The sequence below is a fragment of the Musca autumnalis genome, unplaced genomic scaffold (genome assembly GCF_047663935.1).
Source record: "Musca autumnalis isolate F117 unplaced genomic scaffold, ASM4766393v1 scaffold_4, whole genome shotgun sequence".
Classification (NCBI taxonomy): Eukaryota; Metazoa; Arthropoda; class Insecta; order Diptera; family Muscidae; genus Musca; species Musca autumnalis.
In genome coordinates this window covers 122,036,479-122,063,192 of record NW_027411977.1, presented here as the reverse complement: position 1 = coordinate 122,063,192, position 26,714 = coordinate 122,036,479, and the positions used below count along the sequence as shown (strand labels likewise).

The following is a 26,714-nucleotide window of genomic DNA, read 5'->3' as shown; positions in this document are numbered from 1 at the left end:
TTTCTGAGTTCGGCTTATGGAACAAATGTTCTGTAATGGGCCTGCTAAGTAAGTACATATATTTTTTTGCGAATGAAAAATTTATGCTTTTTGCATAAGTCATATGTTTCGATTGCAATTTAATCAGAAGCCAATAATATGCCCTGTCTCGAAGTTTGACATGAATCGGACCAAAATTTGGGTTGCATAAAATTCCGTTGTCTAATTATCGCTTAGCCTTGATTTACACCAGCTATGCTCACCCATATAAGTTATAGGATGTACAACAATGCTGAACACTCCTGTGTGCTAGCACATAAGCAAACTGAAGGATTTTCTTTTTGTACTATCACTGTCTCATTTATTTTGACTATTCAGTTATGCTTTTACATTATGGCTGCTCAAAACGGCGTTCTTTCAAACGAAAGAGAAAAAATACCATTTAAAAGAAATTAGGAATGAACGATTTTCGGAAGCTACTTTCGTCGTTTCATTTATCTTTGCTCTTCAGTATACTAATCATTAATCATTCCCCTGATTAAAAAAAAATACCGGTCTGAGCTGGGCTGTTCTACACTGTAACGTCATTCACTGTAACCCCTTCGACTCTCTCGTATTTATTACCTTTGCCACATTAGTTGTTTACATTAATTCATCTGTTTGTATGTATGTGCATCTGGATCTCATGTAAACACTGTAGAAGATGAAGGATCCTAGAACAGGCGAGTATAAATACGGGTGCACAGCGGATGGGGAGTTGAGTTGTAATTTGGACTTAAAACCGTCATTGTAATCTAGTGAGTAAAAAAGTTACTTGAATTGAGTAAAGCTGTGTGCTTACTAGTTAATAGAGTTAGCTGTGTATTAGTAAAGAAATAAAGTCTTGCGTGAATAACGTCAATGTAGAATCGTTATATAAAACGAACCCTAGTTTTTTATGGTACAAATCGTATCGGGGAACAAAGAAACGTCTACACGGGATTAAGCTAAACCCCAATTCCGTAGCATTATGATGTGAAAAATTTTAACTATTTTATGGACAATTTTGAACTTTTGTAGGAGAAGTACAGAAAAGCTAGACAGAGTGACAGAGTTTGGATCAAATCGACTCCAAAATGTCTAAACGGATTCCGCCCAAACATATTTGGGGTATAAAACCAAATTTTATATCGTATCAAATTGTATATGTATACCATCGGTAGTTTAAAGGCTGAGGGTATACAAATATTTTCAGTAACGGATTTGGCTCTCTTGACGATTTCTGAACCAATTGCAAACTCAAGTGATTCCCTGAAATACAATTTTCAGCATAAAAAATAGGTAGCTTAATATGAATATGGATTATTAGAAACATATGTGGCAAAATATGTTTTAATTGGTTTTAGACGTTGAGTAAATAACGATAAATGTATCACAGCACAGCTAATAAATCACAAAAAATATTAGCATTAGCAAAAATACTGAAATGTAGACGATAACAAATGATATAATAATATAATATCTCATAATTATATGTATGTGATAATCATCCGAATTCAGAATCAATGAATTTATGATCAATTGTTTTTTTTATTTTGAAAATGGCTAGTAATCAAATTTTCCACTTAATCTACTTTGATTTGTAATTTTTAATATTTACTGACAAACAATTCTGACAAAAAAACAACATTTTTTGTCTACGAAAGCAAATTAAATCGAATAAATAACAACCATTAATTTGCTTATTAATTATATTTGTGGTCTGTATATAAACCAGCATTTTTTGGTAGCTACCAATAGTGTGGAATAATGTAATTAAATGAATGGTTAATTTGGCATACAATTTAAATAAACGACAAATAAATTACATCTAGGTGACAGAACTTTTCGAAAATTTAAATACAGAAATACCTCGATCTGCTCTACTTTGACTTGTGCTGTTTCGATTGGTGATATAAAAAGAGTAATAGGCGTGGCTTCGAGACAAAAAAGTCATGTGAGGTGATGTGATGTGATAATTCAAAACAACATATATTGATATAACCTCTAATAGTTGAGCAAAATTAATGGTTTTTATGATGCTTTAAGTATTAACGATTTAATTGAATAATATTTTAAAAGAATATCAAAATCAGTCTTTACGAAAGACTTAACTAAAACAAAAAAATTCATCCCTATAAAATTATGTATTTAAATATCAATCGTCACATTATGCGAATGGTTTATAGCATTTTATTTCTCTGAGAAAAGCTGTTTTATTTTTGTTCGAATTACTTCTTGGTGAAAATAGTTCTTTATAACAATTAATTGCATCTCCCATAGCCTATTTTGGATTACCGCTACTATTTTCTGAATCGTTTTCCACATACATTATAAGTTGCTTAGCTTCTGATATTTCAGTAAATTTTAAAAATATTTTTCTGTGGTAGTTGGACGCTGGTGATTGTCCCTCTAATGCATGTTCCGAGGCAATGTAAAATAAAAAAATTTCTATTTTTTTATTGTGTGGCGTTAATAACCCATTAATGACCTCTTAACGATATCACTGTGCAACATTTTTAAGGTGATCTTGTGCAAACAATTCAAACTGACGATTTTTTGAAACTGCAGACCCAAACGACAAGAAACCCTAGTTGGGTTTTGTTGTGTCAGATCCAGTTTGGATTTTATGGTCCCATCTAAACATGGTTAAATATTGAGTTTTTAAAGAAATTCGGGGCTATATCTCTGAAACCAATGCGAATCTTCTTCTGACCTCTGGAGCAAATTTGTAGATAAGGACAAGAATACAATATTTGGAGAAATAATGAACTAGAAAAACTACATTTATTGCATAAAACTTCAAAATATATGCAAAAATACCACAATTTTTATACATTTCGCACCGTATCCCCATAACCGTTAATTTTTTCTGAATATTTTCTTTTGGAAAATATTCCCTGGAATGTAATACACAACTCTTCAGAAAATGTAATTGTTGTAAAATGCCTCTATCCCCTTGTTTTCAGTACATTTCTCACCGACGATTTAATTAATATGTCAATAATGTGGGGAAATCCGAAATGCGAGAATAAACTGTTGGTGTGAACTGTGTTTAAAATACGTGTTGTAAAAGATATTATGCAAAATACCGCTTAAACAACATGAAGTAAGCATTTTAGAGTTTCAGAATGTTCTAAAGAATTGTTGAGAACTTTATTTAGAAGATTTTTGCAAAAGGTTACTTGGTTCAACTCCCAATAGTTTAGCCGATACTGACCAGAATTTCAGCAATTATGTAAAATTTTCCATATTTTATAGATTTTGATGCCCTAGATGGAGTTTTTCTTATGTGGTTTCTTCAAAAGATAAGTTCTACTAGTTTAGGACTACAATATTGCTAAAGACAGCAAGGCCAAATTCCTATTCGTTTCTGAGATAAAGGCCTGATAAATGCAAAAAAGTGTAGATTTAGCCCGGTTTAGATGAGGCCATAAAATCCGAACTGGGTTTTGCAGGAGAAGCTCTCAAAGTTTGGAAATTTTTTTGAACTTCAGTACTATGCTAAGTCAATATTTGTTTATAACTTCTGTTCGGATTGACCGATCATTACCAAAATTAGACAGAATTTAAGTTAAAGGACGTTCGACATCTCCAAATAATAGTTTGCTAATTCTGAAAAGCGAGTTTTGGAGGACAAGCTTTAAAAGTTTGGAAATTTCTTGACCTTCAGTACTATGCTAAGTAAATATTTGTTAATAACTTCTGTTCGGATTGTCCGATCATTACCAAAATTTGACAGAATTTAAGTTAAAGGACGTTAAATATAAAAATGTAAAGAACTTGAAAACATGCTAAGTCGACTTAGCATACTATTATTTGGAGGCGTCGATATGTACTTTCAAAAAATCCATGCTAGAAGTTGTTTGCATTTTCAGTGTTGCACAGTGTATTCAAAGCCAAATATATTATTTTCATTATATAACGCAAATCGAATCTATAACGCAAATCGAAACAAAATCTATTATTTTTTGTTAACGCAAATCGAGGTATTAGTGTATGTTAATAAAGTAATTGTGGAATATTATTTGTATGAATAAACACGGTGCTCTTTAAATGGAAGGTGCTTACACCTGAGAAGTTCTTGCGGAATCTGAAACTACAATGTTCATAGATGAGAAAAATAAAGAAACAAAAAAATCGCCGGAAGGATTTTTAAATACATCGCGATTCAAATTGAAATTTTTAGGGTTTTTTTAGATTTTCACGATTTTGCTTCGAAACCACAAATCGGATCGAATTGGGACTATAGGAAGTGTTGTAGATATGAAAATTTTGTACAAGATTGACCTTTATGATATTTTCGTAGGTTTTATCGTTATTGAGATATAGAAGTTCAAATTGAGATATAGAAGTTCAAATTGCCTGTATCGCTTCCTTATAAAACAATGTCATGACACCTGGGAAGTTTTTGTGGATTTTGGAACAGCAATGTTCATAGATGAAATAATCCAAAAACAAGAAAAAATCGCTGGAAGGATTTTTAAATAAATCGCGGCCAAAATTTACGTTTTAAGGTTTATTTTGGGTTTTCGCGATTTTGCTTGGAAACCGTAAGTCATATCGAATAGGCTTAAGAAACTGTTGTAGCTGTGAAAATTCTCTAGAGAACTGACTGTTATGATTTGTTCCTAGGTTTTACCATTTTTGAGATATATAAGTTTAAGTTTAACCTACGAAAATATCAGAAATGATCCTAAATATCATAAAGATCAATCTTGTAGAGACTTTTCATAGATACATTATATTCTTCAGTCCCATTTCGATAGAACTTGCGATTTCCAAGCAAAATCGTGAAAAATGTTAACTAGAATCGCGATTTATTTAAAAAGCTCTCCGGCGATTTTTTTGCTTTTTGATTTTTTTTTATCTATGCACCTTCCATTTAAAGTTGTTTCAGAGCACCGTGTTAATCCATATAGCGATTTATATTATTTATTAATCGAAAAAAAAAACATTTATTGGGTGACGTATGATATATCAAGGAACGGAATTGAAATGTTTTTTTTTTAGTTTTTCTCTCATCTCAAATGGATACGTTCCTCACCACGATACCACCCAACAAACATTTTGTAACTTTATCGAAGACTAAATGCCAAATTTCAGTAACTTCAGTTAAATAATGTTGCTAAAGCTTTCAGAATACTGAATATACCGTTCTATGGGGGCTATATAAAGACCTGGACCTATACTGACAAATTTCTGGTGGAAACAATTTCGGTTCAATATTAAGGACACAACCATCACACACACACATTGTTCCACAACATCCCATACGGGACAAGGGAGACTTCTCTCATATCAATGAGTGCACCCCGATTCATATTTAGCTCAATGATAAGGGACCTACTGTTTATCGCCGAGTCCGAACGGCGTGTCCTAAGACACCACTTGTAGAGAAGTATTTCAAGGCTTAAATACTCAGGAAATGCGCCAACATTACTGAGGGGTATTTTGCCACCGTTGAAAAATGTTTGGTGTTGCCTGGCCGGGAAATCGAACAACCGACCTTCTGCGTGCAAGGCGGGCGTGCATACCATTGCACCACGGTGGTACCCAACATCAACAACCATCAAAACAACGAAAATCGGGATGTACCCTTCTATGGAGGCTGTATGAAAATGTGGACATATACCAACACATTTCTGGGACTATATTGTAAACTGCCCGAAGACTAAATACTAAATCTCAGCCATTTCGGTTGGACATGGACGCCACAACCATCAAAATATCGAAAATCGGAAGGTACAGTTCTATTGGGACCATATAAAGAAGTGGACCTATACTGTCTGATTTTTGCAAGGGATGTTTTTTTGCCTGTTATAATGTTTTGCACCCCCTGGCGAAGATTAAATACCAAATTGCAGCCATTTCGGTTGGATACAACTTTCAAAATATCGAAAATAAGGAATTACCGTTTTATGGGGGTTAAATAAAGAGGTGGACTTATACCAACAAATTTCAGGTGGAAAGTTGTATACCACCAACGAAGATTAAATACCAGATTTCAGCCATTTCGGTGGGATATTGATACTGCAACCTTCAAAAGAAGTGAAGACGTGGACAACGAAAACTATATACCAAATTTCAGCCATTTCGGTTGCATATTGAGAAAAAACCTTCATGCTTTTATCGACTTAGAAGCTTATGTTGATCCAGAATATATATATTTTATAGGGTCTCCGACGAATAATTCAATGTGTTACAAACGGAATGACAAATTATGGGTATACAAATAATCAGGCAGGGCCATATTTTAACACTTTTTTGTTTCATAACTAAACGCAGGGGACAACATTTAAACAACATTTAAACAACATTTAAAATTATTTAGTGTCAATCTTTATTTTTTTTTCGATTTTTGACCAGTTTCTTGGGAAACTGGCCACAGTGCGGTGGCATAAATACCCCTCAGAGTAATGTTGGAGACATTTCCTGAGACTTTTGCACGGGTAGCGAGAGATATTTTCATAATTTTTCACTTTCAAATTGCCGATTCATCAAAAACAACCAACTTCGGTTTAGTAGTTGCTGAGGAATTCAAGGTCAAAATTAAAATTTTGAGTTTTTCCATATTTTGTTCTTCAAAATAGTCTGGCTTAATCCCATAGTTGTTGTTTTATATTTTAAAACAATAAATTTATTAGTGGAGAAAATTTGGCATTTTTCGCCAAGGGGTAAGGCAGGGAAGACTATAGTTTCGATTCTCGCCACAGAACCTCATCAGTTCCCTTGTTTTTTGTTTGTGAATATTCTCCACCAAAGTTATTTTTCAATAACTTCTTCAACAAAAACTTTAATTCTCGGCTCCAAATATAAGGGTGACCAACAAAACAAACTCCATTAGAAGTTTTTCTTTGGCACTCTAATATAACCACAACAAAGGTGTTTGCAAAACAAGTTAAACCTTCTCAACTGTGATAACGTTGAATTTATTTAAAAAATAACCCCTTGGCGAATAATGCCAACAATTTTTTTTCACTAAAAAATACGTTGTTTTTAAATATTAAAACAACAACGATGGTATTAAGCCAGACTATTTTGAAAAACAAAATTGCAACAGCTATCCCAACAAAAACGGCACCAATGTTTTTTTCATATTTTAAATTAAAATATTAGTATTTTTGAGTTTTTCATATGTTCCAATCTATTAAAAAGGTCAAACAACAAACAAACTAAAAAATACAAAAACTTGCAAAAGAAAAAAATTAAAAAACGATAATTAGTATGGGAAACAGAATTAAAAAAACGTAAATTTTTATACCCTCAGCATTTCGTACGGGCAAAATGTGCCTCATCGAAATAATGGTTTGTACGAATCCGTTTCAGACAATTTGGAGTTGGTTCAGCCATGTCCGTCTGTCTGTCCGACTGGCTGGAGCGCACGATAACTCTCGGACGGATCAACCGATTCGGTTCAAAATTTGGCTTTCGTAATATTTTGTCCTAACTTAGTTTAACTTCGAAGATGGGTTATATCGGTCCACTCCTTCTAGTACCTCGCCCACAAAAGTTCGAAAATTTTCGAAAGATTTGTGTGCACGATAACTCTTGTAGAAAGTAACTGGTTTGGTTCGTACTTTGCACATCGTGAAATTCAGGTTTGGACCTGCTTTCGAATCGCTAATAATTTGTCCCTTATATGACGGTACAAGTTTTATCATGGGAAAATTCATACTTCCTGAGAAAACAGCCTGAAAGGTATAAAAAAACCTATGACACAGTGTATAGTGGTTGGAGCGCAAGATAATTGTCGAACGGATCTGCCGATTCAGTCCAAAATTTAGCCTTCGTCATATTTCGTCCAAACTTTGTTTAAGTTCGAAGATAAGCCATATCGGTCCACACTTTCAGGTACCTCCCCCCCCCACAAAAATTCAAAAATGTTCGGAAAAATTGTGCGCACTATTACACATCCTAATATATCTACCAGATATATATATCAGATTCAAATATGAATTATATTTGTCCACTCCTTCGGGTACTTCCCACACAAAATTTCGGATAAGTTCACTTTAAGACCTGCGCCGGAATCACTTTGATATTGGTTGAATCAACTTGCATTCGCTGCCTCAATCACGACGGTAAAAGTTGTATCAGATGCAAGACCATACTTCTTACAAAACAGCCTGAAAGGTGTAAAATCCCTATAGCACCATATGTAGTGGCTGGAGAGCACTATAACTCTCGGACTGATCAACCGATTTGGTCCAAAATTTGGCCTTCGTCATATTTCGTGCAAACTTAGTTTCAATTCGATGATGGGCAATACAATTTGGGGCAACCAATTTGGTCCAAACTTAGTTTAACATCTAAAATGGCCCATATCGGTCCTCTCCTTAGGGTACCTCTGCCACAAAAGTTTATCATTTGTGTCTAAGTGCAGTTTAGGGTCTGTTCGAAGATTCTTTGGAAATGTATACCGATGCTGTTCGTTGTGGTCCTGTTTACAGCGATATTATGTTTTCCGTGGACAAGTTCTTTAGGACTTCAGGTAACAAGAAAGAACATTTGATGGGCGGCGCAAACACTGCAAGACACCATTCTTTGCAAGCCGATTCACTCATAAATTAAGCAAATATAACGATTATAAAACAATAAGCCCCCGAATTCGCCTACAAATATATAGCATTTTGAACCTCATTCAAACATTCCTGAGCATTTTCTGAAAATTTCATGAAATCAGGTTCAGTAGTTTTGAAAAACTTATGTACTGAAAAGAGTGGGCGTGCTCATCGGTTTTTTATTTATAAAGATTAAACAAGTAAGAATGACATTAAGTTCGTTCGCGCCAAACTTGTTATACCCTCCACCGTGAATTGGATTTTTACCTCCACCAAGTCAAGGATTATTCCTAGGAGAATTGGAATATGATAACTGAAGAATATAATTTTCTTTTAAACAATGTTTAATACCAATGATACATCGATGTTTTCTACCATTTTGAATCCAAAATGCGAAGTTCCACTTCAGTGGAAAAATCATTTAAAAGACTCCACATCGGGCGGTATCGTTTACCTTTCAAGCTAAGAACCCTCTATATCAAAATTAAACACAAACAGTAAGGAAAGGATCAAAGTCGGGCAGGGCCTACTATATAATACCCTACACCACTGTGAATATTTAAAATATATATGGGAGCCAAATCCAAATCAGAACAGATTTCGATATAATTTTTCACATTTCTTTTGTTTTAGTATTGTTCGGCTACAGGCTTTTTTAATAAAAAGACTTGATGTTCTATGTTTTCAAGTTTTCTTTATTTCCAATATTTCGATTGGAGTCTCCAATCATCTTTAGGGAACTACAATAATTGAACATTACAAAAGGTTTGCTTAAGAGGAATAAAAATAAAAACTTACTTAAAGGAAGTAATGGATGTTTACTGCCCAAAACACTTTCTTTAACTAAAGTTTTGTGAATCTGTATTTATTTACTAAGTGTCTGTAACTTTAAGCGCAATTGTCAGTGTCTGTTTTATAGTTTAATCGTTTGTTTGTAGGTGTGTTGATTATGTGTAGCATCTCGAGAGTGAAGCGTTTGTGATAGTTTTTCTCTTGAGCTAATATTTTGACGTCATCGAAATCAGGGACGTGTCCTGTGAGGGTGCAGTGCGCCGCTAGCACAGTTTTTTGCTCCAGGGGTTTGTTCCGGGATTTATGGTCAGATTTATGTGATGATGTTCTGGTCTTTAATATATACCTTTTGGCATATGTTGGTATTGTCGCCCTTGCAATTAATGCGATATACTACATTGGATTTATCCTCGTCATTTATTTTGTTTTTCAATTTGCTGAATAAACTGTTGACTGTGTTATTCGATTTAAATGCTAGTTCGTATTTGGTGTTGTCATATATTTTAGAATGTTTTACTCTTTCAGAGAATTTTTCACATTTATTTGTAGACCAAATTCGGTCACATAGTCCAAATTTCATAAAAATTGGACATATATAGCGTAAAATATAAAAATATAAAATATATATGGGAGCTATATCCAAATCAGAACCGATTTCTATATAATTTGGCACACCTATTTCTAGGCTAAATACCGCCGCACATTCCAAATTTAATTGAAATCGGACATATATAGCGTGTTTCGTGCACCAAATACCTAAAATCGGCCGAGAATATATATGGGAGCTATATCCAAATCAGAACAGATTTCTACATAATTTGGCACACTTATTTCTAGACTAAGTACCGTCGCACATTCCAAATTTAATTGAAATCGGACATATATAGCGTGTTTCGTGCACCAAATGCCTTAAATCGGGCGAAAATATATATGGGGGCTATATCCAAATCTGATCCGATTTTTACCAAAATAAATAGCGTTCGTCCTTTGGCAAAAAAACTGTCTTCCCCAATTTTCATGCGAATCGGACAATAAATGCGACCTGTACTTTGTTTACAAAAATGCATGGACAGACGGACAGAAAGTGATTCTATGTATATCCCTAAAAGGAACTATGGGTCTATATCGTTTCCTTTTGTTACAAACTACTGCAAATTACAAACTAATTCAGCCATGTCGGTTAAATAATGTGGTTAAAACATTTAAAATGCCGAAAGTAGGAAGACATGGTCTATGGGGCTACATCAAAAAGTGGATCTGTACCGACCAACATTTAGATGATGCCACTCTCTCTCTACTAGTGTTGTCGTAAGACATGCCATTTGGACTCAGCGATAAAAAGGTAGGTCCAATATCATTGATCTAATATGAATCGAGGTGCACTCATTGATATTGGAGAATTCTCCCTTGTCCCTTTTGAAATGTTTGTGGGAGCATACATATGTGTGTATGAACTACTCCAATAATACAGAAAACATAAAATCATTATTATCACAGTGAAACACAAAGTAGTTGGACTGAAGTAGCTGTTCTATAGTAACTCAGTTACATAGCAGCGTGGGTGAAAAAATACAATTTTATAATAGTATAAGAATACAACACATATTTATGCTAGAAAATACAACTACTTCCTTATAAACATAATTAGCAATTATGTTTAATTTCCATAGCAAGGTTAGATTTGGGTTATTATCACAAAGTTGTACATTTGAATCCCACTAAAGTAAACAACACAAAAATGTTATTAACCCAAATGTAATTAATATAAAATAATCACGATATTGCCCTGCAAACACAAAAAATAATCATATTCTGCGTAAATACCAAAGTTAGAATAATAAGAGGATAGATACATTAATCTAGTCTCAGGTAGACCTAGAAAAAAAATTAATTACTTTACCAAAGTTGAATGTTGAAACCTCACAAGAAATCCATATTTCATGTAAGAAGCCAAAAACGCTATGAAAAGGAAGAAGAAGCAGAAGAAGAAAAACTATGACAAACCAGAACCATAATTAATGACAGATTAGCCGTGAGAAAAATATGCAGAACATGATATGAGAACACATAACTTGGCTTTCACACACAAACACAACAAACACAACGAAGAAAAAGCTAACTAATATTCCACATATGCGACAGAAAATGTGTTGATATAGTGGCTGATGTACTAATTATATCCGTGTTTGAGAAGTAGAAAAAATAGAATAATATCAAGTACAACAAAAACTACAAATCCAAACATGGGGATGTATGGCAGCAAAAACCAAAGCCATGAAAACTGGTATCATTCTAACTCGGAGTAAAAATCTAAAGCTGGCCAATGTAACTTGCCGGGCTATCAGCACACCAAGGCAGGTTGACATCAATTGTACAATGTACAATGTACAATGTACATACATACATATATATGTAGTTGTTTTTATGCTTCAGGTTTGTGACTTAAGTCTTTCGTTTCATGAAGCGTACCTTGGTTGCCGCTCAATTGAGCTCTGCACAGTAGCCACCAATGTGTTGTTTATTGTTTTTCTTTGATCATTTTATTTGTATCCGCTCCATTACGTACGTACCTGTTTTAATTGCCAATGCAAGGTATCCACTTGATTCTGCAGAATAACAGCTTCCACATTTGTGGCATTGTCGCTGACAACATCGTAGGGAAGCTGTTGCTGATTTACTGCATTTGTTGTCATTATTGTTGGTATCATCAGTTGTTGCGCTGTCTGATGCTGCTGTCGATTTGTTTTTAAATCGTGATATTCAAATTGTATATCGTCGTCATTATCAGCATCATAGAAATTGCAATCCTGTAAAGAAACGAAGAAAGGAAATGGAGTTAATAATTGTAAGAGTGAAAGTGGGAGAGTTAGATATTTTGAATTTCTTCTTCTTCTTTAATACATGAAAAATTACTAAAAAGTTAGTTCTGTTATACCTACATTAGGGTGCATTATAGGTAATTTGGACAGGTTTTTAGGCAAAAAGTCGATTTTTGCATTCATAATAACGCGAGTTTTTTAATTTGATTCGAAGAGAGAACATGTCAAATTCTATGGATGTGCAATTTGTTTTCAAAAATATTCCAAACTCGCGGTATAATTGGAAGTCAAAATCCAAATTTCGAACGCAAAATAAAAAATATTAAAAAAGATTAAAACTCAGAGCAGAATTTAAACGCTATTTGTAAGAGTTTGGTGATGACCACCCAGTAACATTTGAAGAAAGAGGTTCTATGCGATGACGTGATTTCATGGCATCTTTTGCATTGGTTCAAAGGAAGTCGTGAAAGATTCGATCTTTTTTACAATAGGCTTGATGTTTTCGGAGACTCGAAATTACAACCAACGTTGTTAAAACTTTCGTCGTAATCAAAATGTCTTTGCAAAGGGTTGGTGAAAATGACATGCCAAAGCATTGGTGGAAATGACATGCCAAAGCATTGGTGAAAATGACATGTCAAAGCATTGGTGTAAATGGCATGCTTTGGATCTAAAAATGAATAGCATCGTTTGGGGTCCACGCTCCTACCCAGCAAAATTTGAAGGAAGGGGTTCTATGCGATGACGTGATTTCATGGCATATTTTGCATTGGTTCAAAGCAAGTCGTGAAAGATCCGATCTTTTCATTAGCATTTAAACCCATGCAAAGGAAGTCGTGAAAGATCCGATCTTTTCATTAGCATTTGAATCATTTGTACAGATCACTACAAAAAAAAAAAAACAAGTCGATTTGTACATCCCTAGAAGTAGCGACATCACTACAAAAGAGTATACATTTCCATAATTTTTGTTATAAAATAACAAAATTACAAATTAAATGTAGGTTCACGAACTAGAAATTTCCAGAATTTTCCATTTTCCAAACAAGACATGAAAATGTCATGCCAAAGTGTTGGTGAAAATGACATGTCAAAGCATTGGTCAAAATGACATGCTTAGGATCCGACAATGAATATCATCTTAAGATCCGAAAATGAAGGTCATCTTACGGTGGTCACGCTCATATAAAATTCATGAGTGAAAATGCTAAAAAGATGACATGCCAGATAACTTGCACCCATGATTCAATAGCATCCTTGGCATCGAACATTTTGCTGGGTATAAAATTCATCGGTGAAGATGCTAAAAAGATGACATGCCAGATCGCTTCCACCCATGATTGAATGACATCTTTGGCATCGAAAATTTTGCTGGGCAAATACATATATCGGCCTTTTTGTAGAAAATTTACTTCTGTTGAAACTGAGGTATGGGGTATTGTATCTCGCGAATTATTGTAATATACCATAACTTTTGAACACATTTAGGTAAAATAAACTGTTTTAGCACGATTCACCGATGGATTTCTTAAAATTATAATTTGAGCGGAAGCTGTGGTCATATTAATGAAAAAAATAGAAAAAAAATCGTTGAAGGAAACGAGTTTTTTAAGTCAAGCTAAGCTTTACAATATAATGTAGAGTATAATTTTCAAAAAAGAAGTTAAAGAATACTCTTCAGAGATGAAGTTTCTAATGTATGATTGTTTAATATAACCACCGCATCAATCTCAAACGGATGCTGACATTTTGAAGACTGAAAAATTGGGTTTTTTTAATTTTTGCTCTAATCGGAATGCGCAACTGTACTCGTTTAAAAACTGATTGTGAGATTATAGTACTCGCGATTACGCATTTTTTGATGTATAACTCGGGCGTGTAGCCTTCAAAGGTTCACAACAATCTCAGCTTAAAGTCGAAATTTTTGTGCGTAATTTTTTTTTAAAAATCAGTTTTTTTGATTCAAAACTTACAAATGCCTTTCGATTTCAGTGGAAACCCGCGTGAATTTAGTTTTTTTACGTTCTGAATCTAACAAGCCTTTGCGCGTCTAAATCCATCCACTAGATCGGCGGATATGATACCCCTCAAATTTCGAAAATATGCAAAAAATATTTTTGAAAATATCGCGTATTTAGACGCGTTTTAGATGTGTTATTCCTACTTAGATAAATAGAGCGAAACGTATATTTAAAATGTGCGAAAACAGATATTGAAAAACGTTCGCGAATCCGGAGATATAATAGATTTTTTCTAAAAACTGAGTGCGATGCTACATCCACGGTTCTTGATGGATCGCATTGAAATGACATAGGATGATGTATTTTTTAATGGTGATCATTGAAATCGGATGCGCATAAAATGCAAATGTACTTCGTGGAAATTATGGGCATTTTACTGTTTTTTGCACCCTAACATGCAACTAATGCTACATCGTGGTCGTCAAATGGAATTTCACGAAGTGTATATCAAACAAGAGGGATTGATTCGCTGTTTTGGAAAATCGGATGCGCATCTTGTGATTTCCACTATTACGCGGTTTCTATGCGTTTCAAATGTTGTAATATTCAATATAACATTATTTTAATGTTATGCCACAATTGGAATTTCTTGTGATTTAATATAATGTTCTAAAAATATTCGCCAATAGGAAAATTATAAGTGAAAAAGTTGTTGCAACGGAATATCTTCATTATTGCGTGAAATTTGGACGAAAATGACGAAGAACTCAATCATTTTTTCTTCAACATTTCCTATAAAACCATAAAAAAATAAAATTAGAATAACATAATTTTTATTTTTTTTTCGTCACATTTTCATTGTATTTTTGCAAATAACACGAATACTATAGCTCCAAACTTCACGACTTAAGTTTCATTTTATTCCTCACAATGCACGATGGGGCCAATAGCAGGTTTTCGAGGCAAAAAGTCAATTTTTGAAGTGAACAATTTGAAAAAAGTAATAACGGATTTCGATTGCCAACACTCTGAATCACTAAAAATAAAAAAATAAATCAATCTGGTAACATCACATAGCGACATACTGATCTGGCAATGGTGACATATTTTCATACGCATCAGTTTCCGACATTCATTATAAATAAGTAGTGAAAGCATTTTAGGTGCCAAAAAGAACATTTCAATATTTTTATATTTTTTAAACATGGAAAGCTTTTCAATGGGTATGTAAAATAAGATAGTGTTAACAAATAATAAAAATGTTATGTGTGGTAAATGTATTTTTGAGTTAAGATGTGATGTCTTTTTTTGGAATATTTTGCTTTGTTATCCATGTTTTCTCTGGAGTATAACTTTTGAGATCTAGGTAGATCTAGGATATTATATATATGTGGTGAAAGGTATTAATGTGTACTATCATTTTGTGAAAAAATTAGCTGCGCCTATCTGCGCCTTTTCATAATAATCTGATTTCATATGTTGTTAAAATATTGACATTTTTATGTTTTGGTTGGAGAATAATCGGAAACCCATTAATGTTATCAATTGGATTTCGGAAAAATTTAATATACGTATATAATAATATATAATTCCAAAGATATCGCAGACAAACTTTGGCTTTTGTGGCGGAATCTTAGCCGATCTTTACTAAATTTGGAACCTCTTTTTATTAACTTGTAACAAACCACAGACAAAACCATGAAATTTGAGCATATGTATATAGGGGAGCTATATCTATATCTGAACCGATTTCAATATAACTTGACAAAATGATTTGTAGTCCAAATTCCGTAACATTTTCCAAATTTTATTGTAATTTGAAGGAATTTGCATGCTTGGTCATTCATTTGCCTGAAATCGGGCGAACATATATATGGGAGCAATATCAAAATCTGAACCGATTTCAATATAACTTGGCAAACTTATTTGTAGTCCTAATTCCGTGGTATTTTCCAAATCGCATAAAAATTGGGAAGAATTTGCGTGTTTGGCCCATCAATTGCTTCAAATCGGGCGAACATATATACGGGAGCTATATGTATATATGAACCGATATGAACCAAATTTGGCATATTAGTTTCTAAGCCCATTATAAACATCTATACAAAATTTGGAAGGTCTAGCTTGTCCCAGTGATTTGTTGCCTCAAAAACCTGTCATTGGCCCCATCGTGCAATGTCTGGATGCTGCTATAATTTTTTTATATATTTTTTTGTAAGTATAAGCGCTACTGTTTCAAAAATATGTTTGTAAACACGTGAAATTATTTAAAAAATTTAATTTTTCGGGAATCCATTGAAACTTTTTGAATTTTTTTTTTTGCATATTCTCAAAGGGTGCGAATTCAGTTAACGACAATTGGATATAACAGCTTACTATATTAAGCCGCGATTTTTTTAGAATTTTTTCTAATTAGCATAATTAAAACGGTCATATCTTTTGCGCGCAACAATCAATGTTGGTAACGAAAACAGATTTGGAATGACGATTTTTTTCTTAATCTATGTACCAAAAATCATAGATGTAGTATCAACATTTTTTTTTGATTTTTTTGAAATGGAAAAGACGATTTTAGTCATTTTTGCTGATATAGGATATTTAGTAGAATGGTGGTGGTGTGTACTTTCTGTTTTAATATATAATTTTCTTTAAAATGTTTGTTACTGCGGAAAAAATTGTCATATAGAATACAACCTTAGAACATTTTTTTAACAAAATTATATTTCTATATTTTAGACTTTTACAAAATTGTCGAAATTTTTCTGAAATTCTACCAGCGGGAATATTTTAAGCAAAGTGTTCTGAATCAACTACATAATTACCAAGGCGAGATTTGTTGCGTTTTTAAGTTATATCACTTTTTTGAAGGTGCCCTTCTTGCAAAAAAAATATATTTTTTTGATTTTTGTTTGGTGAAGGAAATATGTAAGACAAAAAAGCATCAGATTTGAACTAAAAAGACATTTTCTAAAAAAATATTCACCATGTGTTGTTAATATGCACAGACGTGCTGTGGTCAACATTTTTGTTAATTGTGTCCGAAATACGTTCTAGCTAGGGATCATGATTGCGTGATTTTTTTGGCCCTTAAAAAAAACAATATTCATAAAGATCTCTTCGCGAATCAATATTTCAAACATATCAAAGTTTATAAAAACCTTTTGGCGGATCAGTTTTTTAGTTCATTATACTGTACAACACAAAAAATAATTACAAAAAAAGAAGACACGTGTATCAGCCTTTTGAAAGTTTACGTCGGGAAGTAGCCTAAATAGGCGTGACAATTTGCGCCATTTCTACTGGTTTTGAAATATTCGACATCAGATTCCATGGAATCCTTGAATTTTAGGTATGAAGTGTCTATGGCAATCTTACTGACAACAATGCGGAGTATCTTTCTATCGCTAAACGAGTCTTTTTGGTCCCTTTTTTCAAAAACGTTTAAGAAACCCTTTAAAGTATGATAGTATCAGATCAAAATATTCTACAAAATTATTTGTCATAAAATTTTACTATAGATCCCCGAATACAGTAAAACTCTAAATCGTACCTAAACGCCAGGAATATGCCAAAAGTGAAATCACGTTTTAGGGTAAATGTTGTACTTTATCTGAGTTTATTAAGTTTTGTCCCACAAAACTTCATTCTAGATAGAAGAAATCAAAGACAAAAATATTCTCCATCAAATTTCAATATAAGTCGCCGAATAAATTAAATATGTAATTCCAATATAGGTATATCAAGAAAATATATACATCAAATTTGCCAACAAAACACCCAAATATTTTTTGAATAAATTTGTTTTGTTCTTTTTTCGAGTTGATGCATGAAAGTAACATGAAATTTAGATCTAGGCGAAAGATGTTAAAAGAAGAAATATTCTACACAAAATTTCCTTGTAAGTCCTAGAACAAACTATGTATCTAAGTAAAATACTTTGTTAAGAAAATTACGTTACAAAATTAGATATTATAGGTAGAAATTATTTGTTAAACTTTTAGACTCTTAATTAAAATTTATTCCATACTGAGTCAAAATCTCCTAAAAGTCTCCTAAGTCTCTGAACAAAATAAATTTGTAACTATAATATTTAACATCTCCAGAAGCTTTCGCTTTTTATATATTATTTAGGACCATATTCTACCGTTTTTATCTGCGGTAACCAAATATATTTTATTGATGTTTTTTCATAATAAATTCTATCAGAAGATTATGTGCGGTCGATCGGAACTGTTTTTGAAATATCTAAGAATTTGTTCGCTATATCCGAATTTTACTGTGTAATTTTTCGTTTTTTTTTTTTTTGAAAATTTGCAAATTTCCTTGGGCTTATATTTCGTAAACTATTTGAAATTTTGTCTTATTTTCAGAAGTACAGTACGCTACAACTGTAGAATTTCTCTGAACATATTACTTAGAAAAAACTCAATTTTCATGGTAAAAAAGTCGAAAATGTCCCTTTTTTTGATATTTTGGTCTATAACAGCCAAGGCATTGTGATTTTAAATCCAATACTAAGACCAAAATTGTAGACAAGACAACAACATTGGAACGCTCCGAACGCTCAATTTCACAGCGAATTATCTTCCTTTTTTATACACTCCACCATAACATGGAGGATATAATTAAATTTGTCATTCTGTTTGTAACACATCGAAATATTCATCAGAGACCCTATAATATATATTCTTGATCAGGGTAAAAATCTAATTCGATATAACCATGACCGTCTGTCCGTCCGTCCGTCTGATGAAATCAAGATACATCTCGTAATTTTTAAGATAGAGCTTTGTAAATTGGTATAGAAGTTTCTATTACTCTTGGGATGTTTGGTTTTGCAAATGGACTATATCGGTCCACGTTTTGATATAGCTCCCATAAAACGGTACCACCCGATTCATTATTCATTATCACACCGAAATGGCTGAAATTTGGTACATAGTCTTCGTTGGGGGTATAAAACTTTTCCTCAGAATTTTGTTGGTATGGGTCCACCCGCTCATATAGCCCCTATAGAACGGTAACTCCCGATTTTCGGTATTTTGAAGGTTGTGGCCTCAATATCCCTTCGAAATGGCTGACATTTAGTATTTAGTCTTCGTTGAGTGCATTAAACTTTCCACCTGAAATTTGTTGGTATAGGCCCACGCCTTCATATAGACCCCATAGAACGGTACATCCCGACTTTCGGTATTTTGAAGGTTGTGGCCTCAATATCCTATCGAAATGGGTGACATTTAGTATTTAGTCTTCATTGAGAGTATTAAACTTTCCACCCGAAATTTGTTGGTATTGGTCTACACCTTATAGGCCCCATAGGGCGGTAACCCCCCCCCCCCCCCATTTTCGGTATTTTGAAGGTTGTGGCCTCTATATCCCACGGGAATGGCTGACATTTTGTATTTATTCTTTGTTGGGAGTAATGAACTTTTCACCTAAAATTTCTTGGTATATGACCATGCCTTTATATGGGCCCTATAGGACGGTACCTCTCGATTTTTGGTATTTTGAAGGTTGTGGTCTCAATATACATACCTCCGAAATAGCTTAAATTTGATATGCAGTCTTCTTTGGGGGTATAAAACTTCCTACCTGAAATTTGTTGGTATAAGTCCACCTCTACATAAGGGTGCCTCCCGATTTTCATTATTTTGAAGGTTCAATATCCCACCGAAATGGCTGAAATTTTAAATTTAATCTTCGTTTGGGCTATACAAGTTTTCACCTGAAATTTGTTGGTATATGTCCATGTCTGCATATAGCCCTCATAGAACGGTATCACCCGATTTTCGGTATTTTGAAGTTTGTGACCTCAATTTCCCAATGAAATAGCTGAAAATTGATATTTAGTTTTCCATTGGCTCCATTTTACTTGAATACTGCTCATAGCAGAGGCTAAACAAAATTCGGCCCGGCCGAACTTGACGCCGTTCTTACTAGTTTTTGATAGTTACGTCGGCGGAATCCCAACAATTTTTTAGAGTTATGTCCGCATCTATTGTTGGACTAAGTTCCAAAATAATTTTGGGAGTTATGTTCGGCTTTATTAAAAACAATTAAACGAATATTTTAAAAAACTTTTCTGCAATTAGAACCCAAGTTTATTGCTTCATTTAAACCCAAATTTTATTGAATAGATGTTTTAGGGCGTAAAAGGATAATTTTGGGCCTTTTTGTATTTTGGTGTTTGGGTTGATATTCGAACATGAATTTTGGCCCCAATGAAATTTTGGGTCATAAATACCATATTTTTGTTTTTTGGGGCCAAATTTCTTAGTTTGGAGCGTTTTTGTTTGTTTTTTTTTTTATTGCTGTCATTTTCAAATTGAAAAAACAATTTGAAAAATGATCGCAATATAAAAACCTAAACCCTAAAAATTGGGGTCCATTTTCACTTTCGTTTGGGGTTTAATTTCTTGGGACCTTATTTCTGTATGCCCTAAATAATACATAGTTCAAAATTCTTTTTGAGAGAAACATACAATTCTCATTTATTTTCAGCTCGGTTTTTTTTTCTAATCCTACACTAAAAACAAAACATTTATTTCTACTTATTAACATTATTCAGCACCTAATAAATTATGACACCAAAATAAAACCCCCCCAAAAAATTGAATTGCTATAACATTTTAATTTACCAAAGAGAAATTCATTTACATCTTTATTTACTGATCATTTCCTGAAATGTTGAGAGAATAATTAATAGCATCGCATTATTATTGTTGTAGTCAACATTATCGGCATCATTAACATCATCATCATCTGCACAGACAGCAATGGGTTAGGGAGTTGGTTTTGTGGTTGATGTGGTGTGGAATAGTGTCTATCTAACTAACCAACAACACGGCTGATGTCTTCCTACTGTCGTTGATGATAATCATCCATCCGTCAAATGTAGCAGACATTGCAGCAGCACTGCAGATACAAAGTAGTCACAACCTACCTGTATCAGCAGATCATCGTATGGAATTATGTGGTAATTTCCCTTCCATATGTTCATTTTCTTTGTACATTTCTCCACTAGCTCTTTGTATATACACAGAGAGTTTGTATTTGGAAACCAATTTTCGACATATGAATAGAAAAAAGAAAAATGACTAAAATAAAATTTCATTTAATACAAACACGCAGAGTCAGCTGTGCACCGCAGCATTGCCTCTGAAAAGTTTAAATTCGCATTTCCAGGTAGTAAAAGAAGAAAACTGTTGTAGCAAATTTCATCAGGTTTTCTTCTACAAAATGTTTTTTTCGTTCAATGGAGTTTAGATGGGAAGAGAGAAAGAGTTTGTGATTGCAAATACTCACGTTCAGCCCAAAAGCCTTGGGAACTGTAACATATGTATGTTGATAAATTAGTCTTTTGATAAAATCGAGTTATTGTGTTCATTTGTACATTGAAATGTAGCCAAGTACTGTTTGTTAGTATGTGTGTAGTTTATGTCTTGCAAACAAATGCTATTTGTAGTAGTATAGAAGTTTCTATTCGCAGTTCAGTAACTATGATTCGTTGTCATACAGTCGACCACTAAGGGCTTGGAATAATCATGTAAATCTTAATGCGGCTTTTAGTTAGAATGTTGACGATATAGAAATTGTAACGGACTTTTGTCTTTTGAAAAGAATATTATGTAGCGCCGTCCTCATCAATAACTAAACAATATGGACGGGACCAATGCAATGAATTCAAAGTTACTTCAGTTCTAAATAATGGAAATATCCACACTTTAAAACACAATAAATATTATCAAGATATGTCTTCACGTCTTCTTTGTATGGGTACCCAAAGCCACAAGAAAATCTATACATTTGTTGCAAGGCTTAAAAATAAAAAAATCTCTCCCGGGTAAACCTGTATTATAGAATATTTGGCGCTTTTTTCACAATTGAGGATTTTTATAGATTTTTACGAATCATAACGTCGGTATATTAAAACAGGTGAGCAAAATCTATTTTCGGGGCTCACTGTATGATACCCTACACCATTACCCCTGTAAATAAGCTTTTCAATTATCAAAATTCCCTTTAACCCATTTCGTACTTGGTGTTCGATTTTTCGAACAGTAAAATCACAAATGAAAGACTAAATACTAAATTTAAGCTATTTCTGGAGAATATTGCGGCTAAAATCCTGAAAATCCCTAAAATCAGGAGGTACTGTTCTACGGAGGCTATATGAAACGTGAAGACTACATATGTGTGTATTATATTACAGTCATTTCTGTAGGATAATGCATCTAAATGCCTGAAGAAAAAGCTCCGAAAAATCGGGCGGTACCGTTCTACTGGGAAAAGTTTTGTAGGCCCAAAGAAGACTCAATACCAATCTTCAACCATTTTTATACCCTACACCACTATGTGGTAAGGGGTATTATGTCTTTGTGCATTTGTATGTAACGTGCAAAAGGAAGCGAGATAGACATATAGTTCCTTTGAGGGATATACATAGAATCACTTTCTGAGTCGATTTATGCATGTCCGTCCGTCTGTCTGTCCATGTATTTTTGTTCGCAGGCTAGAGGCCGCATTTTTTGTCCGATTCAGCTGAAAATTGGGGACTGCAATTTTTTAGCAATAGGAAGAACGCTATTGCTTTTGGTGAAAATCAGTTCAGATTTGGATATAGCTCTCATATATATTTTCGCCCGATTTGGCGTATTTGATGCACCAAACACGCTATATACATCCAATTTTGATAAAATTTTGCTTGTGTGACTGAATTCGGTCTACAAATAAGTGTGCCAAATTATATCGAAATCGGTTCAGATTTAGATATAGCTCCTACATATGTTTTCGGCCGATTTCACGTATCTTTTGTGCCACATACGCTATATATGTCCGATTTCGATGAAATTGGAAATGTATGACTGAATTCGGTCTGGAAATAAATGTGCCAAATTATATCGAAATCTGTTAAGATCTGGATATAGCTCCGATTTATATTTTACATATTCACAGTGGTGTAGGGTATCATATAGTCGGCCCCGCCCGACTTTGATACTTTCCTTACTGGTTTCATATAAAAATGGTAAAATAAATCAATAAAACAGCAAAAACTTCTATACATATAGGATAAGAGCCGGTGTTCGAAATTTCAAACACCATTTTCCGGGAAATCGAAAAATCGGAATTTTTTGAAGTAGATTTTTGACATCAGTGGATCCATGTTACCCTAAATAAGATTTTTTCTTGAAAAATAAATAAAAAAAGGTAAAAAATTATCAGTCGGTTTTGCCGACAGAGATATACCCTCAGCCTAAGTGAATTGAAACTTTCATCTGCGGACAGATCAAATGTATTTAGGGTCTTTTCAGAATTTTGTGGCCCTTTTTGAAACATTTGAACTTACAGAGAAAAATGCGGAATAGGATTAAAGTTGTATTTGAAGGAATGGACCGACATAGTCCATTATGAGTCATATCTTTTCGATAGATATCGCACCCACTAATCATTTCAGTGGGTCATAATATAACATTTGGACCAGGAAGCATGGGCTTGTCCACGGAAAGCATAATATCGCTGTAAACAAGACCACAATCAATAGCATCGGTATAAATTTCCAAATGAAATTTGGACAAAATATTAGAAGATCCAAAGTTTGGACCAAATTGATTACCCTGTTCAAGAAAAGGCATCGTGCATACCATTTTAGTTAAGTTTTGTAAATTTTGGGGGGAAGTACTGGAAGTTGTGGACCGGAGGCCAAATTTCGGACCAAATGCGTTGACCAGTTCGAGTGCTATAGTGCGCTCCAGCACCTACATATGGTGCCATATGGATTTTTACAACTTTTTTTTAGAAAGTATTTGCTTACCCTTGAAAAAACCTGTGCCATCGTAAAGGTACAGTGAATACAAGTTGCTTCAACAAAAATCAAATGATGAAAAATCAATGTGATTCGAGAGCAGGTCTTAAAGTGAACTTATCCGAAATTTTGTGTTGGAAGTACCCGATGGAGTGGACAAATATAGTCCATATTCCAACCTGATCTATACCTGGTAGATAAATTAAGATGTGTAAATTATGGACCAAATCGGTCACTCCCATCAAGAGTTATCGTGCGCACAATTTTTCTGAAAATTCGTCAACTTTTGTAAGGGAGGTACCTGAAGGAGTGGACCGATATGGCTTATCTTCGAACTTAAACTAAGTTTGCACAAAATATTACGAAGGCCACATTTTGGGCCGAAACGGCAGATCGGTTCGAGAGTTATCTTACGCTCCAACCTCTACACACGGTGTCATAGGGGTTTTTTCACCTTTCAGACTATCTCGTCAGGAAGTATAGGCTTGCCCCTGATAAAAATTGTACCGTCGTATGGAGGGCAGTGAATACAAGTTGTTGCAACAAAAATCAAAGCGATTCGTGAGCTGGTCCTAAACTTAACTTTTCCGAATTTTTGTGTGCGAGGAACCCGAAGGTGTGGACCGATTGAGTCCGTGTTGGAACCTCATCTAAGTCTGTTAGAAATTCCACGATGTGCAAAGTACGGACTGAATCGGTTACTGCCTTAAAGAGTTATCGTGCGCACAAAATTTCCGAACATTTTCGAACTTTTGTGGGGGAGTTACCGGAAGTCGCGGACCGATATGACCCATCTTCGAACTTAAGTTTGGGCAAAATATTACGAACGCCAAATTTTGGACCGAATCGGTTGATCCGTTCGAGAGTTATCGTGAGCACTAGCCAGCCAATTTGTCTGAAACGGATTTCGTCCATTCATACTTGGGGTCTAAAATCATTATTTTGATGAGGCACATTTTGCCCGTATGAAAGTCTATATACCCTCGTTAACATAATTACTGAGGGTATAAAACTTGTCTTGCGACGATATGGGTTTAGGGGATACTAACTCCTTTTTATGACTACAGTCACACTATCGAAAGCTATTTTTTATAAATGATCATCGAGTACTTCAAAGCTATGTCCTTCGAAGAATGTGTGTTTAACTTTTTTAAGTTACATAAGAAAGACCTCTGAAAACTATGCATAATCTTTGGAATATTGGGATAGCATGATTCCTTCAGCTAAAAGATTTCGGGAGGCACCGTTCTATGGCTAGTATATCAAAACATGGACCTGTACCAACCATTCTCTACGGGAATGTTTTTATTCAACAACGAAAACTTCAGACGAAATTCCAGCTATTTCGGGTGGATAATGTTGCTAAGACCTTACTAATTCTCGAAATAGTGAGATACCATTTACAGACCAAGCGAAGACTAAATACCAAATAACAGTTATTTCGGTGGGGTAATTAGGTTAAAACATTAAAATGCTGAAAATTGGGAGGTCCCGGGAATTTTCACATTTCCTGCTAACTTTTTAATTTCCGAAATCCTGATGTCTATACCGGTATTTCCCGGAAAATTGTATATACTAAAAGTGTTAAGTTCGACCCGGTCAAACTTGTTATGCCCTCCACAATGAAATATTATGAACTAAAACGAAATAATAGGAAGTTTTTTGTCCGCCGGGAATCCTAATTATCAACTACAGCAAATTTAGGTCGCTGTGGTGTTTTTGTTTTTTGACCACTGGAAACGCAAATACTAAGTAAAAACTACATAATTGGGTCGAAACACTTCCCAATACGTGCAATCGATAGGTACCGTATTCCTGGACCCACACGCAGGGAAAAAAATATGATTGATCCAACAATATTCGAAGAGCAAAATATGTATTGTAAAGATATTGTTAAATTCCAAATGTAGTATTGTGATTCCAACAATTGGGTTTTGTTAAATCCAAAAATAGTTTTTGTCAACTGGACAATAGTTCTCTCTTTTCTTCGAAAATTTTTTCTCTTCTCTCGCTATTCGGTGCCGTGTTGAAAAAAACAATTATGGTGAGTTTTGTTTGTATGACATGATGCCTTTACCTTTGTTTTTGTGTGTATGTATACCAACAATGAGACTGTTGTTTTTATTTGTTTCTGTTTTGTTTCATTCTTCTATCTTCATTGTGCTTTGAGGTTTGGTGTTATACCGGAGTTTGTTATGGCGTTTAATTATTCCTTATGTTGTGGTGGGTGCTTGTGGCTTTTTGTTTGTCTTTGTTGTCAGCCAATGCAGCAAACCATGTATTGTGTTCATCAATGCTTACAATATTATACGCGACATTTATATCCAAGTTATGTGAAAAGTGTATATGAGAAGTATATGCACTCAAATCAAAAATTTCTGGGCTGGTTTTCTGGGTTGACAATACTTTTTGTAAACAAAATTAGATTATGATAGTTCCTACAATCGGTATTGTTAACGATTTTTACAATATTGCGGAAATTCGAAAGTTGTTTTTGTTTTCTATGTTTGGAACAAAAGATGGTATTTTTGGATTTGGATTACAATGTTTGAACAAAACAAATACATTTTTGGAACCAAAACAGATATTTTTGTTCCAACAAAAACGAAAAATATTTTTTCTCTGCGTGCATGTACACAATTTTTGGTGCAGAGGTTTTTGGATCACTGGGAACCCCAATTGTCAACTTATAGCCAATTTAGACCGAAAATATTGATACACACGTAATTAGCGCTGGAGAAGTTTTTTTGCCACTGGGAACCAAAATTGCAGCCAATGA

The 26,714-nt window shown here is 34.0% G+C and overlaps 1 protein-coding gene across 1 annotated transcript in view; it reads right to left on the bottom strand.

The window, feature by feature from the left end:
- Positions 1 to 26,714, bottom strand: part of LOC141400713 (uncharacterized) — a 231,097-nt gene that overhangs the window by 30,184 nt on the left and 174,199 nt on the right. Inside the window, exon 2 of the mRNA XM_073980157.1 lies at positions 11,924 to 12,160. Within this exon, the coding sequence (XP_073836258.1) occupies positions 11,924 to 12,160 (237 nt within the window). The remainder of the gene's footprint in view (positions 1 to 11,923; positions 12,161 to 26,714) is intronic.